At 43.9% G+C, this 19866-nt stretch overlaps 1 protein-coding gene across 2 annotated transcripts in view; it reads right to left on the bottom strand.

Annotated features, from left to right (window-relative positions):
* Positions 1-9926, bottom strand: part of MINDY4 (MINDY lysine 48 deubiquitinase 4) — an 82131-nt gene extending 72205 nt beyond the window's left edge. Inside the window, exons 1-5 of one of the 2 annotated variants that reach the window (XM_063324315.1) lie at positions 9725-9926; positions 7547-7666; positions 6157-6365; positions 2418-2676; positions 920-1338 (exon numbers count right to left, since the gene is read on the bottom strand). In XM_063324315.1, coding sequence (XP_063180385.1) covers positions 920-1338; positions 2418-2676; positions 6157-6365; positions 7547-7666; positions 9725-9763 — 1046 coding nt within the window. In that variant the 5' untranslated portion in view covers positions 9764-9926. Of the gene's footprint in view, positions 1-919; positions 1339-2417; positions 2677-6156; positions 6366-7546; positions 7667-9700 lie in introns of both variants that reach the window. The other variant, XM_063324314.1, reaches the window with a different exon arrangement.
* Positions 9927-19866: the final 9940 nt, after the last annotated feature.

Genomic DNA, 19866 nt, shown 5'->3' on the forward strand with positions numbered 1-19866 from the left:
ACTCTGATGGAAGACTCAACCTGAAGCATGTCAAAACCCAACCCAAGTCACAGCCCCACTACGAAACCAGCTTTGAGATGTGGTGGTCTGGGTCCTACTGTTTTAGCAACCCCCAAATAAACAAAATCCCACGCCTTCTACTCTTCTCAAATTCTGCACAGAAAAAAATAAAATTAAAAAAAAAATCAATTAAGAGTACAAGACAGAAAAAAGCCAAAAATACACACTCAGAGCTTGCAGGTGGCTCTTCTAAACCTTTTATATCAATGAAACACAATAAAAAAAACTATCTGAACTAACTTTGAGTAAAATACTTTGAGACTTGTGTCTGCAGCATCATGGTGCATGGGGATGCTAATTTGGCCTAGTCTAAATACTGCAATGACATGGGTTATCCTGCTTCAAAGACACACCACAGTGTCTCTGCATAGTACAGCACTGTGCTGGTGGCTAAACCAGCCTGTTTGGGTACAGCTTGGATATTTCGAGGCAGCACTGCACTGAACCATGTGGACAACTCCACACTTGGCTGGTATTCCTCTGAGAATTTTTTCCTCTGAGATTTACTGGATTTACCACTGCAACATTTAGAGGTAATAGATGACCTCTGCAGATGGGAGCCCCCTTACTGCTTAGATGTATAAGTGGTCTAAGTACGAGCTAGTAACTAGCTCCCTTTTGAAGCAGTAAAGTGCAAACACAACCTCTAGGGTCTCTCCGCTGACCAAGAAAGGAGTCTTGGGTGGTTTGGGATGTCAAAAGTTAGGAAGTTAACACTTAAAACTTCTCTGCCTTTCAGTATCTTCACCTCTTCCAGCTACTTCCCCTCAATGAAATCAGAGGGTGTATCTCAGTCACTCCAAGTCCTGCATCAGACTTCATCGATGTTTTAATATAATATTCTTACAAATATTCTTACCTGTGGCCTGACAAATGACTCTCATTTTTCTTGAGTGACCTTTCTCTCTTCTCTCTTCCAGCCCCTGAATGCCTGTGAGGGGCACTCACTTTAAGGCTTTTTTCATTGCTGTCTATACCAAAGCTTGGAACTGATTTTCTTTCTTCTGTCTTGGTCCTCTCTCTTTCAGACAGCGGTTTGGCCAAAGAGTCATCTGTATCTTTGGGGATGTTTCTTAGTTTTTCAGAGGCTGAACTTGTGTGTGAGCCTGACATAGTCTTTGATGAAAACTTCATAATTACTTGTGTTGAAGATCCTTTACTTTCTTGAAAATCAGTACTTGGGACACTCAGGTCATTTTCTTCATGTTCTTCACCCTTGAACTGTGCCGTGCTGCTTATGCTAGTGGATCGTTTTGAAAGCCTCCTTTTTTGCAGATCCTAGAAATAAGTGCCATTAAAACCACAGATTAAAATTTAAGCATCTTTAAATAAACATGAAAAGCAAAGGAAAGGTCTATTACTAATTTCTGGGCTAAGCGATTGCTTCTTTATTGGGAATCAAGTTAAACAGTAAGTCAGTTTAGGAAAAAAAAAGAATAAATAAGAACAGACGTATACTTTTACTTAAAATTTGAACAGTATTAAAGATGTATACCTTTAAAAAACTTTCTTTTACCCAAGATCAACAAAATGCCTCCTAAAAGCTTAATTTTGGGGTTGTACCCAACTCAGAGGAAACCAAGACATACAAGACCTTTTATTGGAAAGACGGCCCACTACAGGGACCTAGTCTTTATTTCCAAATCACAGATAGTTAGAAAACTCCAACTAATTTACTTGACTTCCATATTCTCTTCAGTATTATCTAAATGATACGTTTAGTTTAAAATATTTCAATTTCTCATTATTACAAACCCAATTTTACACAGGGAAAGTTCATGTCTGTATAAAAGCAGCATGAAGGAAAGAAAAAAAAGAGGCAAGAATTTTAGAATTGTGTTTGGAAAACACCTACTGATGGAATATGGTCTGATTGGACCAATATAGAAACACATTTTTAACTGAAAATAATGTTCAGTTCCAAACTCCTACTAATTCAACATGGGGTTTCAGATAAACCTGAGTAAATCAGATACCCATAGCTAAGAAAACTTTGAAAGCTGCTACTTTCAAAGATACTGCTAAGGTAAAAAAAAGCAATTTTCCTAGGAAAATGGAAAATACCATCTGTCAAGAGATAAGAGATATCAAAAATGGAAAGCATTTATAAAGAAATTCAGTAACCTAAGATCACAGACATGCAGGGTGTAGTTGCATGTAGTGGTTGTCTCTGAAACAGTTTGAATTTCTGAATTAACCAGAACCATTGCCCTACCTTACCACGTATTTTCAGACTGCAGATTTAACGGATTAGCATGCAGCAGTCACTGAAATGTTATTAACAAATTACTCTGTTGCAGAAGGTTAGACATAAAATCCATGGCCAAGCCAAATATTTTGTAAGTGTTGGAAATCACCTCTGGTGAACTTGCTACTGTTCCAGCCATCATTCCTCTGACAATGAGACCAGACCTGAGCCTTGGCTTCTCCTTCACTGTGGATTTCAGCTCCTCAGAAACTGTTGCTGCTTTTATATCTTCTCGACTATCTTTTAACTTCTTATCCCCATCAGAGGGTAAGTGGCTGTTGTGTATTGTCCCTGTGTGGCATTTTTCACTCTTGTGCTGATGTTTTCTGGATGGAAGGATTTTATCTAGTGGATTCTCAACATCATATCTACAAGGAAGAAAAAGGCAAAACTTCAAACAGCAAAATGATGCACAATGAAATAAATGAAAACATGTGTTTGCCTTATTAAAGCCCTGCTGTGAAAGTAAATTACTTGTTATCTAGCAATGGCACTCAAATACAATCACTTTTCACTTAAATATCTAGATGTGTGTCTTCAGGACGCTATTTCAGTATCATTATTATGTGCCACAATTGGCTATGAGATGTGTAACACTTTAATCTTATGCTTACTTATACTTACTTGATACGTACCATATCATAACAGAAGACAAACTACGTATATCATACCAGACAGGTCATAAGCTACCATCAGCAGTTCCCGTTCCTTCTCCATCTGCTTGGTTGGCAGTTTGAAAATTTGTTAACACTTTTGCTAACATTCTCTTTTATCATATAACTTAGACTGACTCTATGGACCCCTTTCACTCTTTGTTCAAATGTAGAACAGTTATTTTAGTTCAAAAAGATAGATACTTTTGTATTTGGGCTTTTTATTGACAATAGGTTGCTACACTGCTGTTATTTGACCCTTTCCATACTCTTCATCCTGCTGCTCCAGCTAGCAACGCAAAGTGTAATTCACTGTTTGCATCTCTTTTATTACACATATATAATGCTACAAAAAACTTCTCTGAAAAGCAAGTGAGATTCACCTGGATCTGTGATTGAATGTGTACGACACTATACACATTTCTTTCTTAAAAATATTTTTAAACAAATCACGTTCTTACTAAAAAAAAAGTCATCATTTGTGCCTGTAAGAAATCGAGTCTCATTTTTTTCATCAGGACACTGTCTGCACGTTAGGTCACTGTTAAATGGAAGTTCTTTTAGTGAATAGCTCCCACTTCACTGAGACCTCTTTTGTGTCGGTTGATAAATTTATATTTTGTTTTTCACTCGAGGATATTTTTCTCCACCCCATTTCATAGTAGAGCAATTCCATGATTTGAAGCATCCTGTATCACAAAAATATGCCCTTATTTAACTAGTTACAAGTTGATTTTTGAAGTAGTATGTCTCTTGGTGTGAAAGCACGGTGTATACACAAACTGAAGGGAACAGGGCCAATCTCTGGGAGCATTAGGAAATCCGAGGACTGTTACTCCTCACCACGTAACCCCTCATTGCCAAAGGGCTCAGCTCAGAGACTGTTTTAACAGTTTCAGACATTCATAAAAACTTCAAGAGGTAACGTAAAACGAAAGAGGACTCTTTAATAAGCAACCAGTGAAGAGTCTAATTATATTCTCCACTCCTGAAAGCGTCGTTAAAAATTATCCAGGTAGTTGAAATTAAAACCAATTTCAGGCACTGGCTGGTTGACCTGGTAGTGCCTGACTTTTCCTCGGCTGGAGGGGATGGAAATGGCTGGGATTAGCACAGAGGCACAGGGTTTCTCTCACCGGTCCACGTTGTGGGCTGAAACAGGAGGTGGCCAGGCTGACCCGGCAGCCTGCCCAGGCCAGCCCTTGCGATGGCAGCTTTGCAGCCTCTCCCTGCGGCCGTGCCGCCGGCACACGGCCCAGTGGCACAGCTTGGATAGGACCTGATCCAAGGCAAACATGGAGCCAACCCCCCAAAAGCGCCTACCCACGTCCCAGAGTCTCTCAACTGTTTTCGGAAGAAAAATCAGTTACAAATACTGATTTATAACAGGACAGGCCCCGAAACCCACATTCCCCTGTCACACACGCTTGGCATGTTTTTTCTTCCTTGCACCTCCAACCAACTTCAGCCTCCCCCATCTTAGGAAGACATAACTGGTGAGACTGGTGCATGAAAATACATACAAAACCACACAGGATTTAGACAGAAACCTGCGAGTCAATGCAGGATTTTGCCCTCTCTGGAGCCGGCAGCGGTCAGTGTGTGGCTGGGTAACGTTTCCAAGCTCACACACAGAACAAAGGTCAGACATTTCTAGTTTTCACTTTCCGATTTTCCTTTAATCTGCCATTTTTGGCTCCTCCCTGCTCCACCGGCTGGGGCACCGCCGGGGATACTTCACCCCTTGAGGGCTGGTGCCTGCGCCATGCTGGCGGGGGGCCCTTCCTCACAGCACTGCCCCGCTCCCCGTCGCTTCGGCGTGTGGGGCTTGGCTTTGCCTTTTGGCATTTGTGTGCTCGTGTATGTGTGTATAATGAGTGTGTATGTGTGAGGGGTGGGGTGTTTGTGTGGCGGGGTGAACTCAACACCCGCACTGCGCACCCCTTTCCCGCCAGTGGAGGACCAAAACCGTAGAGTGCCCTCCAGCGCAGGGCAGAGCGGCCCCGTGACGCACCGCTTCCTGAGCGACGGCGGCCACTCTGGGCCCGCAGCCGAGCACTCTCTTGGCCGCCACCCCCCCCCCAACTCAGGGGCTGCCAGCGCGCCTGCGCACTGCGGGAGCGGAGGGCGCGCGCGGCGCCGCCGCCATTTTGTTGGGGGTCGGTAGGGGGAGTCAGGGTGGCAGTTAACTCTGCTGGGCGCTGCTTTGCGGTGCCGGGTGAGGGTGTTAGTGGACTCCTCTGTAAGAAAAAGCTTTTTGCTGTAATAAGGAAGGTCTGCAGGCACTGGGGAGGCTCGCAAGGGGAATGGAACGACTTGCAATGTCGAGGGCAAGGAGAGAAAATGAGGCGGGTAGAAGCTCTGAGGCAGCGTGAGGTGGAATTGTGTCGGACAGCGGGAGAGAAGATGACCGATAATATGCTAAAAGCTCCCATGTTTGAAAAAGAGAAGCAGCTAATTCCTCTTTTTCCTCCGTTTCAAGTGTTGCTTCTCAGCTGGTAGCATCCAGTTTCAAAATTTTGGCTTTCTTCCCCTGTAAGGAAGGATTTGCTGGGGTTTTGCAAGGACTGATGCTCAGGCTTAGCTGCTTTGAGCATGCTGTGTTTAGAATAAGGAATAAAATTAGATTAATTCCCTGAGAGGCAAGGCTGGGAAGGTGAATTACTCTTTTGTGCCAATTTTAAAAGCTTTCCATTGAAGCACAGGTAGGGCTGTTACTCCACCTTGAGGCACTTAATAAGTGCAATTGAAAGACTTGGGTACATGCTGTTTTCAGATATTTTGCAGCATGGAAGTAACCTATACTGTTCATAACAATATTGAATTTAAGGTAGTAGGCCCTGCTTTTGACTATGTGAGGCATGAATATACCTGTAGTTTGAGCACAGGTGGTTAGTTTCTCATCAGAATATGCTTCAATTTGAGTATTTCCAATTTACAAGGCATAAAAGCTCAGATTTCTACGTGCTTCAGTGACTGAAAGATGTAATTGAGGTTATCAAATCTTTGTAATTGGTAGGGAACGTAAAAATGTTTTTGAAGGGAGATTTTAATAATCTGGGAAATTTAATCTTTGTGTTACTAGGATAACAGAATAACAGATATAAATGATAAAACTTTTAACAGTGTTTCCCTTATGTAATTAAAAAAAAAGTAGTGACTAGATAGGGCAAAGAGAAAGAAAAGAGACTGTACCTGTAGGCTTGAGTTTCGCCTTCATCGAGCGTAGTGGCGCTCCCACGCACGTGATCTTCATCCGAGACGCTGGGTGGATGAGATGTTGAGCTCTTACTTTGCGGAGCTGACAGAGCAGAACGTGAACTGATGCTTTTGGAAGTCCCACGGTGCTCAAGGAAGTAATGAGTAATAATTTCAAGAAGTGTTTCCAGTGGGTTCTCCTTTGCCTATCCAAAAAAGAAAAAGTTCTTGATGACCATTGAAACTTTGTTAGTCTTGCTGCAGCCTAAAATAGGATATTCTTTTTGTACTGTACAGTAGCTGAACACATTAACTGCTTTCTAGAGATACCTGCTTGTGGGTTTATCCTAGATGTGACTATAAGCAATTTAGGAAGGTCGAAGATGTCTGTTAGGGAATGTCAGGAGCTCAGAGGTGTTGCTGTGTTACATGAAGCAAGCATTGATACAGGAGCAACCCGTCTCAGTCATTCTTTATTCGCATTTCAGATAAATATTGCAAAGTATAGTGACTATGCTAGAATACACCTTTTCTCATGTTAACTGGTCAACTTCAGAGGGATGTAGAAGGAACTGCAAGTATTTTTAGTACCTGGCTTTTAGTATTTGTGGTTTATTTTATCAGAACTTGGTGGGAAGCATGGACTCCAGAACTCTATTCATGTGCTTGGGATAACTCTTCAGTGTAGGGCAACACCCCATCCCACTTGTTGTACTGTTTTTCAACAGTACTCTGGAAAGCGTGTGCTGTGCACATGAGCATTTAATTAAAAACAAAAAAAACAAATCACACCACAGAAGTTCAGAGCTTAAGTAAAAAATGCTGTAGTGATGCAACTACACTGGCAGATTTTTTTTGAAGCGACTTACGTCAGGATGGCCTCAATGCTGCTTACCAAAAGCATCATGGTGCCTTAAGTCATGAGTGAACTGGAAGTGGAAATTATCCATCAATGTCCCTGTCATCAAATACTGCTGTCTATATTACATTTCAAAGAATAATAAATGCTAGAAATCTAATTTTATCTGCCAGGTCTTATATAAAGTTGCAAATAGAAATGGAGATGTATGGGTACTTCCAAATTTGAGTAATTCAGCCATAATGATGGAAAAGGTGTTAAAGTGAATAACTGCTCCTGGTTTATTGGAGCTTGCAGTTTGTGACGAGGGTTCGTGAACTGCCAGGTTCTCAGCTTTGTCCCATGAGCTCCAATCTCACCTAAATGTTCTCCATTCCTCAGAGAACTCGCAGGGTGTCCACAGCAATGCAGTACCAGACACGAGCTTGAGTCCTCAGCATTTTGGACATACACTGTGGTCTTGATCTGGTTGGCCTAGTTTCCTGGGATCTGATACCACGTTTTGGGGAGCACAGTCTGTTTCCTTACCTTGTTCTGCTTGTACAAGGAGTGCAGATGTAGGACATTTCGAAGTTCATTCCTGTTATTGATGCTAAGTGCAGAACGTGGAAGCTCCCGGTCCATGGTAGTGATGGTTTTCTTCAAACCCTGGGAAGGAAAAGTGTCAGATTTCAGAGTACTTGAGACAGTGCAGTTTACCAGAGCTTTTATTTGTGACTTTGTTGGATGTAGTATGAAACTTCTGGATGGCAGTAATTAGTAGCAAGCTAACCATTAGAACTTGTACTTTAATGGTACTATCTTGCATTATTATAGTCCACAGATGTGAAAATAATCAAGGCAGCTGTGTTGTCTATGGATGGAAATTACTGAACATGAAAAAAAAAAAGACTTCCATGCAGGTGACTTAAGCTGCGAAACAGCCACCTAGGACAGACTGGGCTGTACAAAGCCCCCTGCTAATGCTTGGGCTTCTGGTCCAAACAGTCCCGGAAATACCGAGTTTGTTTTTTTCCATCAAGACGTGATGTAGCTTTCTGTAAATGTGATTCTGACTTGAGTAATTACAAAGTCCGAACATCAGATGTACCCTAGGTCTCAGTGGGTTCAGAACAGGTTTCAGAACCTTTATCGTGAGTTGAAATTATTCCAGTCAGTCTCAGGTTGGAAATCTGTTGGATCCCTGTGACATCAGCTGGTTTGTGGTCTTCAAACTTCTTCAGCTACTTTGTAGTCAGCATACATGGACACTTCACAGACAAAATGTGTGGGCATCTCACTTTCTGGAGGGAGAGGCTGGTTTATTGTGAAGTGTCAAGAGTCAGATCCCAAACTAATTCAAGTGGTACAATACCAGACCACCATTTTGAGAAAAAGTCATGATTTCTTCTCTGACAGGCTGTTGTTACAAGAAAGGATGTATTTTCCTGCATATGGATTGTCTGGCTCAGATTTAGGGAACTATGGAGAAGTTGTGGCAAATAAAGGATGGTTCTCAAAGTTGGCTCTGATGTGTATTAAAGATTTGGGGGAAGCAGGGGGACACTTGTGCAGAAGCATAAAGGATTCTCGGTGCCCATTGGTTTTGACTTCAGAATATATAGTATGAAATAGATGTGGCAATTCAAGTATAAGTTACTATTGTAAGCTTTATGGTCTGTTTTACCAGCAGGGCATACCCTTTCCTTTTATGCTTTTATTTAGTTTTCCATTTACACGTATCTAAGTCAGAAATGTAAATGTCTTTCATTTGAAAAATTGTTGCAGGCAATTGAACGGACAGACTTGAGCCCCTCACACTTCTGGCAGTAAATGGCAAACAACGAATTCTGCATCTGAAATTCTGCTGGCCAGTGTTTCAGCTTCGTTCACAAACATTGAAAACGTGCATTTGGAGACTGGATGCAAAACAAATGAAGAAAATTGAGATTTGTGTAGCACTTAATAAGGCACTGGCCGTTTAATTTCTGTTACAAGCCAACTCATTCCTGACACTGGGGGACTGACTGGGCTGGGCATCCGCAATATTTCCTTATGATTTAACATAAACACAAGGCGGTAGCTACTTTTGCCTGGAAATGTGAAGGTGCCTTTCCTTCTACTCCATTCCATGCTCCCCACACCTATGTACAGTACAAAGTTTTCTTTACGACATTAAGTTTGTGAGAAGTAATGGCCCCTTTCCTCCCCTACTCCCTGTCCCGTATCCCCCAGATAAATCTGTCTGCAAAGCTGTTACTGAAAAGGAGGGAAAAAAGCACGTTACTGGTTCCTCTAGCATTGCTACCTTTTGCCCTTTTTTTTTTTTTTTGAAGTATTTGCCCTGGGAAGTTGTGTATGCCTCATGTAAACACAAGGACAATAGCAAGAGAGGTAATTAACGAGAAAAAAAAAAAAAAAACAAACAAAAAAACCCCCAAACAACCAAACAACTGAAACTGCCTTGCTTGATTTAAGGCTTTCTCAAACAAGGAGGAAGCTGGCTTCCATATTCAGCAATAAAAAGGCATTGTGGGAAATGTAGTGCAGATACTTACCCGAGAGGCTTGGTACGGTTCGGGTCTAGCTGCTTTCAGGCTGGAAGAAGTCCCCCCCTCCCAACACTCCTCAGTCTTTAGCACTCTGACATTTTTCATGTGTCATTCTCATTTGTACTAGCTGGAGAAAATCGAGACAAGTTACCTTTCTACTGAGAAATTCTCTCACCAGTGATGCAGCGACTTCTTCCACAAAGGAGTTGTCCATTTTTAGCCCAAAGTGTGCTTAGGGGGCGTATTCTTTCCTTCCATCCAACATATCAGTCAAGTCTGCCGGCATCACAGCTCTTCGGTGCGGCTTTTAACCACTGCAGCCCTGGAGTGGCGCCGGGCTGGAGGTATGTTGCTCTGGAGACCATGTCATCGGAAGCAGGGAGAACTCCTCCCCCTGGGAAGGAAGCCGATGATAGCCTTAAAATTGAAGGAGCTCATGGTGTAACACTGCAGCGCGCATCTCGGTAATTGCTTTAAATAATAACATTTGAGAAAGGGATGCTCAAATATGAGAGAGGAGACAATGTTCTGATTTTTTTTTTTTTTAAGAAGCATACATTTGCAACCTATTACTCCTGTGCTAAGCAACTTTTAATCATGTATGTTTCATTAGTAAAATTGCAATCTTGTATAAAACAAACAAAAATTGCATCTGCAAAATTAAGCTTAATCTTATACTGGCAACATCTGGAGGGAAGGAGCATTCATCAAGTGAATCTTTCCTTTCAGATTGCACCTTCAGATTGCCAGTAACATCATGTGCTAATGGGGGGGGGCTGTGGTGAGTAACGCTTAGGGCTGGGGATCTGATTTAGGTTGGAGAGGTCATGTAGCAGGGTACCCTGCTCAAAGGAGGGTGTTCTCCCAGGGTGGACATTCCGCAGCCTGGGCAACTTCTTCCAATATCGGACCACTCTTAGGTGGTGTTACGGAGGCACCCCAAAACGACTTCACACATAATAAACTTTAATTTGCAACTAAATCCAAACACCCAAACCCAATGAGACAACAGGGGTAACCAAAATAATGCTGCGATAACATTTCAGAAATCGTAGGTTCAGTGCACCCGTTGGGGAAGTTGTCACTGCAGAACAACTCATAAGAACAGTGGCACATAAGAATGATGATTCCAGAGCGTGCACACACACACTCACTCACGAAGGCTGGCCTCTCACTCAGGGGTGCCCAGAAGATGCTCACCCAAAGGGGTGAGGACTCACTGAAGTGTATCCAGAAGACGTATTCACTCACCGAGTGGGAAGGGGGGGAAGGAGGACACTCAGTCCAGGGACGTTACGTTGGACAATGTCTCGATGCAAAGGGAGGGCTTCCAATCACAGACCCACTGCTCCAAGGACAACCACTCCAAGGGGTTCTTCAGCAGGGATCCCATTCTATAGCCTGATCGGATCAGAACTATGGTCATATACTGGTCATGGTCCCAAGGTGTCCCGTTGTCTGGGAACCCTGCCTGTTGACCAGGGGTCCCACCTCCCTTTTTCTGCCACTGGTGGGGGCTGCATGGTGGTCTGCACCCATTCAGGATGCAGCGGCTGCGGTGTGCCACCATGGGGAAAAGAAGGTAGCCTTGTGGTGGACCTTAACTTACCACGTGCCTTCCCGTTGTCAGGGGAGCTAGTTTGCCATCCATTCAGAAAATCGGACATGCGGAGAGTCTGACTGTTCGTTACTGTTGTCAGTTACGGCTGGCTGCTGTGCATTAATGCAGCGGCATTTTACGTTAGTCTAGAACCTGATACAGCCTGCGAAAGAATGCTTGCTATAGTATACGTGTCCCTGTCTCCCCCTTCATTCCAGGAAACAATATTCCAAAATGAAAGCGGAATGTGATTTTGATAACAACAATTTAGCAGTAAAGGTGCTGTTCTGTGGATGTAGATTAAAGACAGCAAGATCACACACCAGCTACCATCATGGGCAAAACGCATTCAACTTGGGGAAATTTAATTCAATTTTTAATTTATTTTCAATTTAAAAAAATAGAGCACGATGGTGGGAAACGAAAATACGCTTCCGCCGACCCTCCTTCCCAGGCTCAACTTCACGCCTTCATTCCTGACTTTTCTAAGTCCTCTCTATCGAGTGACCCAGGGGAAATGGGGAATGGGGGTTGCAATCAGTCCATAACAGCTTCTCTCTGATGCTCCTGTCTCTTCACACCTTTCCCCTGCTCTGGCACAGGGTCCTCCACAGGTTGCCCTGTGGAGAGCTGGTCTGGCATGGTCCCCTGGGGCTGCAGGGGAACGTCTGCTCTGGTGCCTGGAGCACCTCCTACCCCTTCTTGACTAACCTTGGTGCCCGAAGGGTTGTTTCTCACATTTTTTTTCCTTACTCCTCACACTCTGCCGCACAACAGTTTTTCCTTTCTTAAAAATGCATTCACAGAGGCACCACCGGCCTTGCTGATGGGCTAAGCTGTGCTTGCCCATCGTGGAGCCATCTGGAACCAACACTGTGCAGCATGGGGACAGCCCCTGGTCTCTTTTCACAGAGGCCACCCCTGTGGCCACTCCCCACCCTCCTGCCAGGTGAACCCAATACACTGATCACTGGAAGGATCAGGATGGAACAGGGATGGTGTAATGTAATCACTGCACAGAGTATTTTCAGCTACTTGGAATTAAATGTCTGTAAATATGGCAGAATTTCTGCTCACAAGCTGATTCCCTGTGGACCTGGGTTTGTAGGGCAGGAAGAGCTCCCTAATTCCTGGGAGAAGGGAGGAAGAAAAAAAAAAAAGAGGGGTAGGAAACTGGTATTAATCAAATGAGAGTAACAGATTGCAGAAGGAGGTCCTGCAAGTGTTAGTGCAGTGGGAAGCCACAGGAGGTCTGTGGAGAAAGTTATGTCAAAACCCTGGGTAGTGTCTGGGGGGAAAAATGTAGGTGCAGATAGTGAAATATAGCGGTAGTGTAATAAAATACAATGGCAAAGCTCAGGTCTTAAGAGCTTTTACTTTTGAATGTCTTACTGTCTTTTACCCTCCATTTCTCTTAGAAAACGTGGATATTGTTATGGATTTACAAAAAGTACAGCACGGTTTGGAATCATAAAATGGTTTGGGTTGGAAGGAACCTTAAACATCATCTAGTTCCAACCCCCCTGCCATAGGCAGGGACACCTCCAGCTAAACCAGGTTACTCCACGGTTTTGATATCTCTATCTCCTTACAAGAGAGGGAACAGCTGTTAGTTTTCCCGAGCTGAAGTGGAAGTGCCAGGAATGCCCTCTGGCGCCCACAGGTCCGTATTGCAGCACCGAGAGCAGCTCTTGTCGATGCAGCTACCGACTTGGGTGCGGAGAGGGTGACTTTGGTGCCTGCTGTACCATCTGGTTGTTGCTGTGATAGTGTTCTCAAGGTTTCATTTAACACTTACTAGTTAAAGTAGGTTGTTTATAACCTGGCAAAGAGATTACGTGAGGTGGTGACGCAGGGATTGATTTTCCCTGCAGTAGCACTTTGGGTACTCCTAACAGTGGGAATTCACGTGTGCTGTGATGCAGGGTCTAGCAAGGACACAGAGAGCAATCTCAGCTGGGATACAAACAGAAAGAAATCAAGAAAGTGCATTTCAAAGCTGGGGAAGGTTTACCATTAAGCTATGCCAAAGAATAGTGGGCTTCTGAAGCGGAGTTTCAGTAATAACCTTCTTATAATACTGATTTTATGGGTTTTACCTTTATCACTAAGTCTTTCAGTACTTAAAGGGGGCCTACAGGAAAGACGGGGAGGGCATCTTTATCAGGGAGCATAGCAGTAGGACAAGGGGCAACGGTTTTAAACTGAAAGAGGCGAGATTTAGATTAGATATTAGGAAGAAATTGTTTACCGTGAGGGTGGTGAGGCACTGGCACAGGTTGCCCAGGGAAGTTGTGGATGCCCCATCTCTGGAAGTGTTCAGGGCCAGGCTGGATGGGGCTTTGAGCAACCTGGTCTAGTGGGAGGTGTCCCTGCCCATGGCAGGGGGTTGGAACTAGATGATCTTTAAGGTCCCTTCCAACCCGAACCATTCTGTGATCCTACGGTTCTTAGTGTGTCCACTGGATTGGTTAGAGTATACAGTGAACATACCTGTTGCACAGACTGGGTACTTGGTGAGCACATGGGACGATGTCTCTCCGGTATCTGCTTGTATTAAGAAGTACTGAGCCGGCTCCGTTAGGTCTAAAGCATTTGCCACATTGCCATGTGGCAGATCTCCTAACATAGCCCCCTTGCAAAATTAGGTGCTAATGACATGCTCCGTGTCCCTGAAGCCCAAGGCAAGCACTGCTGGGGTCATGGGGTTCCTCAGCTGAGTAAGGTTGCATCAGGCAGTGGGAAAGGGGATGTGCTATTTCCATAGAAAATTAATTTAAAAAAATTCAATGTGAAATCATATGGAAGGGATTTTTTTTACTATGCAAAATCTTTCTTGCTTTACATACTTTTTTTGTTAGTAACCTTGTTAACCACATACTCAGAAGCACCAAAACTTGTCTTGGTGCTTCTGGATCTGGGAAGGATCACTTCTGTGCAACTTGGAGGGACACTGGCTGTCAAGCCCTCACTCTTGTCTTTCGAGTTCCTCTTGATCAGCAGTGATAGGAGTTGGAGGGCACCTGCTGGGGATGTGTATGTTATGCTCAGCACGAGCATAGCTGGGAGAACATTCAGTTAGAAGCCTCTGATGATGTTATCCATTTTCCCAATGTCGGAGAGCAGCAAGAGCAGATCTGCTAGGCAGAGCAAGGTGAGCTGGGTGTCATGGTGTACTGCATCACAGGTAAGGGCTGGTGACATCACCAGCAAGGGTGCAGTCCCACATTGCCCAAGCAGGGCAGATCTGTCTGGAAAATGCACTCTCTATAGACATGTAGTCCAGACACTGGGAAGTGCTGTTCCCAAATGCTATATTAACAAAAAAGAATTACTTAAAAGCATTAGCTAGGCTGTGTTTCTCCAAACTTACTGCCAAGTCCGGAGTGCAGTAGCCACAGCCTTCTGGATCTCTGTAACTGCATATTTTGATCATGGTAGTTAGTAGTGATAACGCCAAGATGTTTCTCTGCAACAGCAAGACAAGCTGGGTCATCCCTGCTGTTACCAGTGCAGTATCTTGTGCCACCACTACGCATGGCATGCTCTACAGCCTAGTTTGATCAAAGAACAGAGTTTGGAGCTCTGCATACACAGTGCTCCTCAAATTTGAGAAACAGTGTTGCAGGAGAAGGAGTCTAAAGTTGCGGTGTTTTACTTGAGCTAGTTAATTGTCCACCGCTCCGACCATGATTTGAGCACTAAGGAGAAAAATGAAGGGAAACCAATCAGAGAAACATTTCTGTATTCCCCTTTCCCAGTCTCTTATTCCCTTATTTTCACCAAATGATATGCAGAGTCCATAAAAATGCCTCTGATGAATAGCTGGGCGATGTGGGAGTTTGAGACAATAAGCACAGATAGGGGCTCTTGCTAGAGCATGGTGTCGGCCATAGGCTGGAGTTCTCTCAGGAGCATACCTGGCCTGGCATGGTGGATTCTTTCCCCTTGAGAGTTCCTTAAACTGTTCCAGATGATTTGTTAAATATATTTAAGCTCAAATACTTCTCTGATTCAGTTAAGTTTTGGCACACGATGGGTCTTTCCACCATTGTTTCATTTGTCTTAGGGGAACCTGGAAGTGATGTCACCTGGGACACGGTGGTTGGTGATGTCCTCCCCCACAGGTCGCTGTTCTAGCCCGCTGCTTCTGTCGTGGCCAGGACACAAACATTAGTTTAAAGTTAGGTTTCAATCGCCTAGTTAGAATTAAGGTACAAACGAGGCCAGATGTTGAAAACTCACCAGAATGATTTATTTAACAACAATTTAAGTGGTCGAAGTAGGAAAAAGAGAGAGAGAAAGAGAAAAGGAAAGAGAAAATGCAAGCAGATAGTCACCACCCATGGATCCAGTGACATCTCATTGGTCCTTTTTACCCAGGGTATCATAGGTGGTGGGAGGGAGAGCTCACTTTTTGGTCTGTTTGGCTTCCTTTCGTAGGAACTCTTTCTCAGAGAGGAGTCTAGGTGCGGCTGGATCCAATCCTAGTCCCAGACTTGGTCAACAGTTTATGTCTAAAGGATTATACATGCGCAATCAATTCTTTATATCACTTAGCTAAGATTTCAAAGTTAGCATGCTATTAACCACTTACCGAAAATCTGTTGCAGCAAGGAATCTCTATACCTCGAGGAGTAACCTTGAGCGGGTGTCCCAGCCCAAAGGGAGATCCTGGCATGCAGCCCACTGCCGTGCAGGAGAGCGCAGTGGGCTCTTGGGCTGTCCACGATTTACAGAGTAAGATAATTGACCTATAGTCATATTTGCATAGCAACAAAGTGCCCAGGTCCCCATTCCAGACAGTGTTTGGCTGTGTAGCCAGCCATCCCCCAAAGTCCAGGTACAACCCATCTCAACTCCCACTGACAGTCATGGCTTGAGCAGGAGCCAGGGAAGGGGGAGAGGACACTGCCACAGTCACTCAGGAGTCTTTCGACCCCTACCTTGCAGTGTCCCTTACTTAACCTTTCAGCTTGCGCAGGTGCCCTCTGTAGCAAAAGCCCCATCAAGAGCGGCCAGGAGGTCAGCACAGCCCACCTTCCCCCAGCGACAGCGGCCAAGAGGTCAGCACAACCCCACCTGCGCGGTACCGAAAACTGACACTCCACTCCGCGTACCGCCAGCAGACAGGTTCCCATGGTCACGACGGTTCTGTTGCACAAACAGCGCAAAAGCAGGGTTTGAGGCAAAGTTCCAATTTAGAGTCCCACAGCTTCTTACAGCCTTACAGGCTTCTGGTTTTAATTAATCTCAAACTCACAAATATCGCCACCCCAGATTTCAGAATCCCAGTCGGTGACAGTCATGGCAGACACCGAGCTCACCGCCTGTGCACGCAGCAGCTGGGGTAGCATGGCATGTAGTTTAATTCGGCTGGTTAAGCGCCACTGCCTACTGAATGTATGCGGTCTAGAAACATGTTCTGGTTGGGGGCTAAGGGAAATACTGTCAGTAATGTGAGTGACAGTTCCAGCAATCCAGCAAATGTGAGGTCTGGGAAGGCTTCGTAAAATATTCTTTGAACATTGTGGTGCGTGTAAATACCATTATTTTCCAGAGTGAGTAATGCACAATGAGTAGAATAAATTTGGCTTTTAAAAGGCACCTAGAGTTAGCTGACATCTTTTTGGTACAGGATTTGGAATACAATAGAGTTTAATATCAATGCGAAGTAATTAGAACAAGTTATGTATTGCTTGTATAATTGTGCACAATTATGTATGTGGTGCAGTTTGTTTACTGCTCTTGTTCTCCGCTCTGTGCTGTGGAGAAGATAATTGCACGTAAGGCTGATCTTTTATATGCTGTTTAAGGTGACCTTTATTTGTCTAGTTAATGTTCCTGTGTTTTTTTGCAAAAATGCAGAATGTTTCATTGTATGTTAAAAGATAAAGTAAAATGCATAAGGATTTTCTAAATGTGAAATGCATAAACTGTGAACAAAAGGCATTTTTGTAAATAAGGGTTTTGGAGAGTGACTGATTTGTACAGGAAAGGACTTGACTGGTATTGGGGTGCTAACCAAGAAAGTTGGTTGAGCTCCTTGTTGCCAAAGCATTTGTTAGGTCTACTGTTAAGTTCTGAGCAATCTTGTAATGCTCTTCCTTGAGTCTGGAAGATGCGCAGGAGGGTCTTTTCCTTGTCTCATTGATGGCTCTCCTGGGACAACCCCGGGAGGAGCTGTGGCAGGGACTTTTTCCCTGCAGGTGACTTGTTGGGGTTCCCTTGCCTGTTGTTCCTCTGTGCTTCTTCAAGCTGATGACTCCTGTAATAGCCCAGAATAGTTGGGGCAGGGTACTATTCAGGTTCTCCCATTTATGGCTGTTTCTCTGTGCTTCTTGGAGTTGGACTCAATGATCCGTATTGGTCCCTTGCAACTTGAGATATTTTATAAGTCTATGATTCTTTGTGAAGATGAACCTTTTCTCACACAAACTAACAGAACCCTTTCTCCCTGCAGCTTTCTCTTCTCAATGCTGAACGAGCCCTGTTCCCTCAGCCGCTTCTTACGGGACATGTGCTCCAGCACCTTGGTGACCCTCTACTGAACTCAGTTCTTTCTTGTACCAGGGGTCCTAAAACTGTGCATGGTCTTGTAGATGTGATCTAAAGAGTACAAAGCAAAGGGGGATTATAATTTCCTTCAGTCGATTTTCCTCGATTAACAGGTCACGCTCCTTTTAATACAGCCCAGGAGGCTGTCGGCTGCCTTTGCTGCCAGGGCACACTGCTGGCTGGTGTTCGGCTTGCTGACTGTCAAGACCACATCCTTTTCCACAGACTATTCCAAATAACCACCATCTCCTTCATGCACTCAGAACTGTGTTACAGGAGGACTCGTTTCATCATTTCCCCACAAACTGAAGGAAAGCTGACTAGCTTGTAGGTCCCTGGGTAGCCCTTTTGTCCTTTTTTGAAGACAAGTTCAGCATTTGCCTGTAATCAGTGACTGAGGACCTCCCTGGATCTCCACAACTTTTCAAAGATGATAGAGATATATCGGTCAGTTCTCAGCACTCATGGGTGACAGCTTCTGGTCCTATGGAACTGGATGAGTCAGGCTCTCACAGGTAATTCCTGACTCAAGACTATATCGGCTACTGGTAGTGCTCCTTAGAATCAGAGACCTGTGAGACCTTGCCGGTGGGAAATGAGGCAAAGACGGCATTGGCTAACTGAATATTACGTGTCTTTGCCATCATTAAGTTACCTGCCCCGTTAAGCAACAGGCCCACATTTTCTTTGGTCAGCCTTTCACCACTAAAGTGAGAGAAGCAACTCTTCTTTTAGCCCTTTAAGTCTCCTACAGACATGAACTAGGGGTGAGCTCTGGCTTTTCTGACACCATCTCCATATGCCTTGGCAATGTTTCTAAATTCCTCCATTTTAACCTGTATCTGTCTATCACAGAGCTCTGGTTATTCAGGCCTTTTGTTTTGATGTGCTCACGGTCTCTCTTAACCATGTGAATGAGCAACAGGTGTCCAAGGGCTGGATGAGCCTTGGCAGTCTCTCCTCAGCATCCATGATCCAAGCCCAGGGGAAATCGCAAATCTCCCTGGACAGGGAGGTCGTCCTTAGTCTTGTCATCTGGCTCTGGGGTTCTCCACATTTAGGTGCCAGACCCCGAGGTAGGGGCTTTGAAATGGAGTCCTGGTCACAACTAGTATGGGCAGCTCTTCCAACCTGCTCTAGAGGAGTGGTTTGACTCTTGGCTACATAGTGAAATGACCTTGGAAATGGGCCTTTGAGACTTCATGGAAGGTCTCAGGGGTTTTTTTCTTCTTTTTTTTTTTAATCAGTGTCTAGGCTCACTGTTAAATAGTCAGGTGTCTGGTCCTCTTCCTACTGAGAAAGCAGGTCCTATCCCTGATTCTTACTCTCCTTGGTTATACCCTGCGACTTTGTCTAAATGGGATGGGTGTGGGCTCCTCTGTGGAACTGCCAAGTGTCTGTGTGTTCTCTATCATTTGAGACCTTTGGAAGGAAGAGTATGTGCTGACAGTACAGATGTATTGGGTGGGTTTAAAGAGGTTTTCTGGATGGCATCGTAGCACCTTGACTGACTTGACCAGAATCCGTGGTGAACTAGATTCCTTTCTGCTTTTAAAAAAAAAAAGAAAAAAGAAAAGAAAAAGTGCTGTATGTAGCTATAATTTTGCCCTACATTTTAAATCTCTTTTCTTTGTGTCGCCTGGTATAATGGATTGATCTTTGCATGTGTGTATTATATAGACATAATTTTCTCTCCCTTGTGATTCATGTTCTCATATTCACATGAATAATTGTCTTCCCTTGTTCTCTACGTTTTTTCCAAGATAAATTATTTTATGCAACAGTACTTGAAATGCTACATTTTAAGCATTAAATTAACCTTGGATGTGAGACGTAGATCCGCAACATTGTACTAGGAAAGGATTTCTATTAAATAGTTGTCAGATTCTTTTAAAGCGGTGCTTAAGCTCTTGAAGGCTTTGACACCAACTTCAATTTATAGAATTTGGATTTGAGCAAAATTATGCACTTAGCTTGAACTTGGCCCATTAGTGCAGGTATTAATTAGAAATCATTTTGTTTCAGTTCTGCAATTGGACATGTTTTTTTTAAAAAATGTAAAGTAGTTTGTGTTTACTGTATTATATTCTAGAGCTGCTGTGAACAGGAATATAGGAAATTTCTGCTGGTGAGCTGGAAAACTATTAAAATCCATAATA

This window comes from Chroicocephalus ridibundus, chromosome 2 (assembly GCF_963924245.1).
Source record: "Chroicocephalus ridibundus chromosome 2, bChrRid1.1, whole genome shotgun sequence".
NCBI lineage: Eukaryota > Metazoa > Chordata > Aves > Charadriiformes > Laridae > Chroicocephalus > Chroicocephalus ridibundus.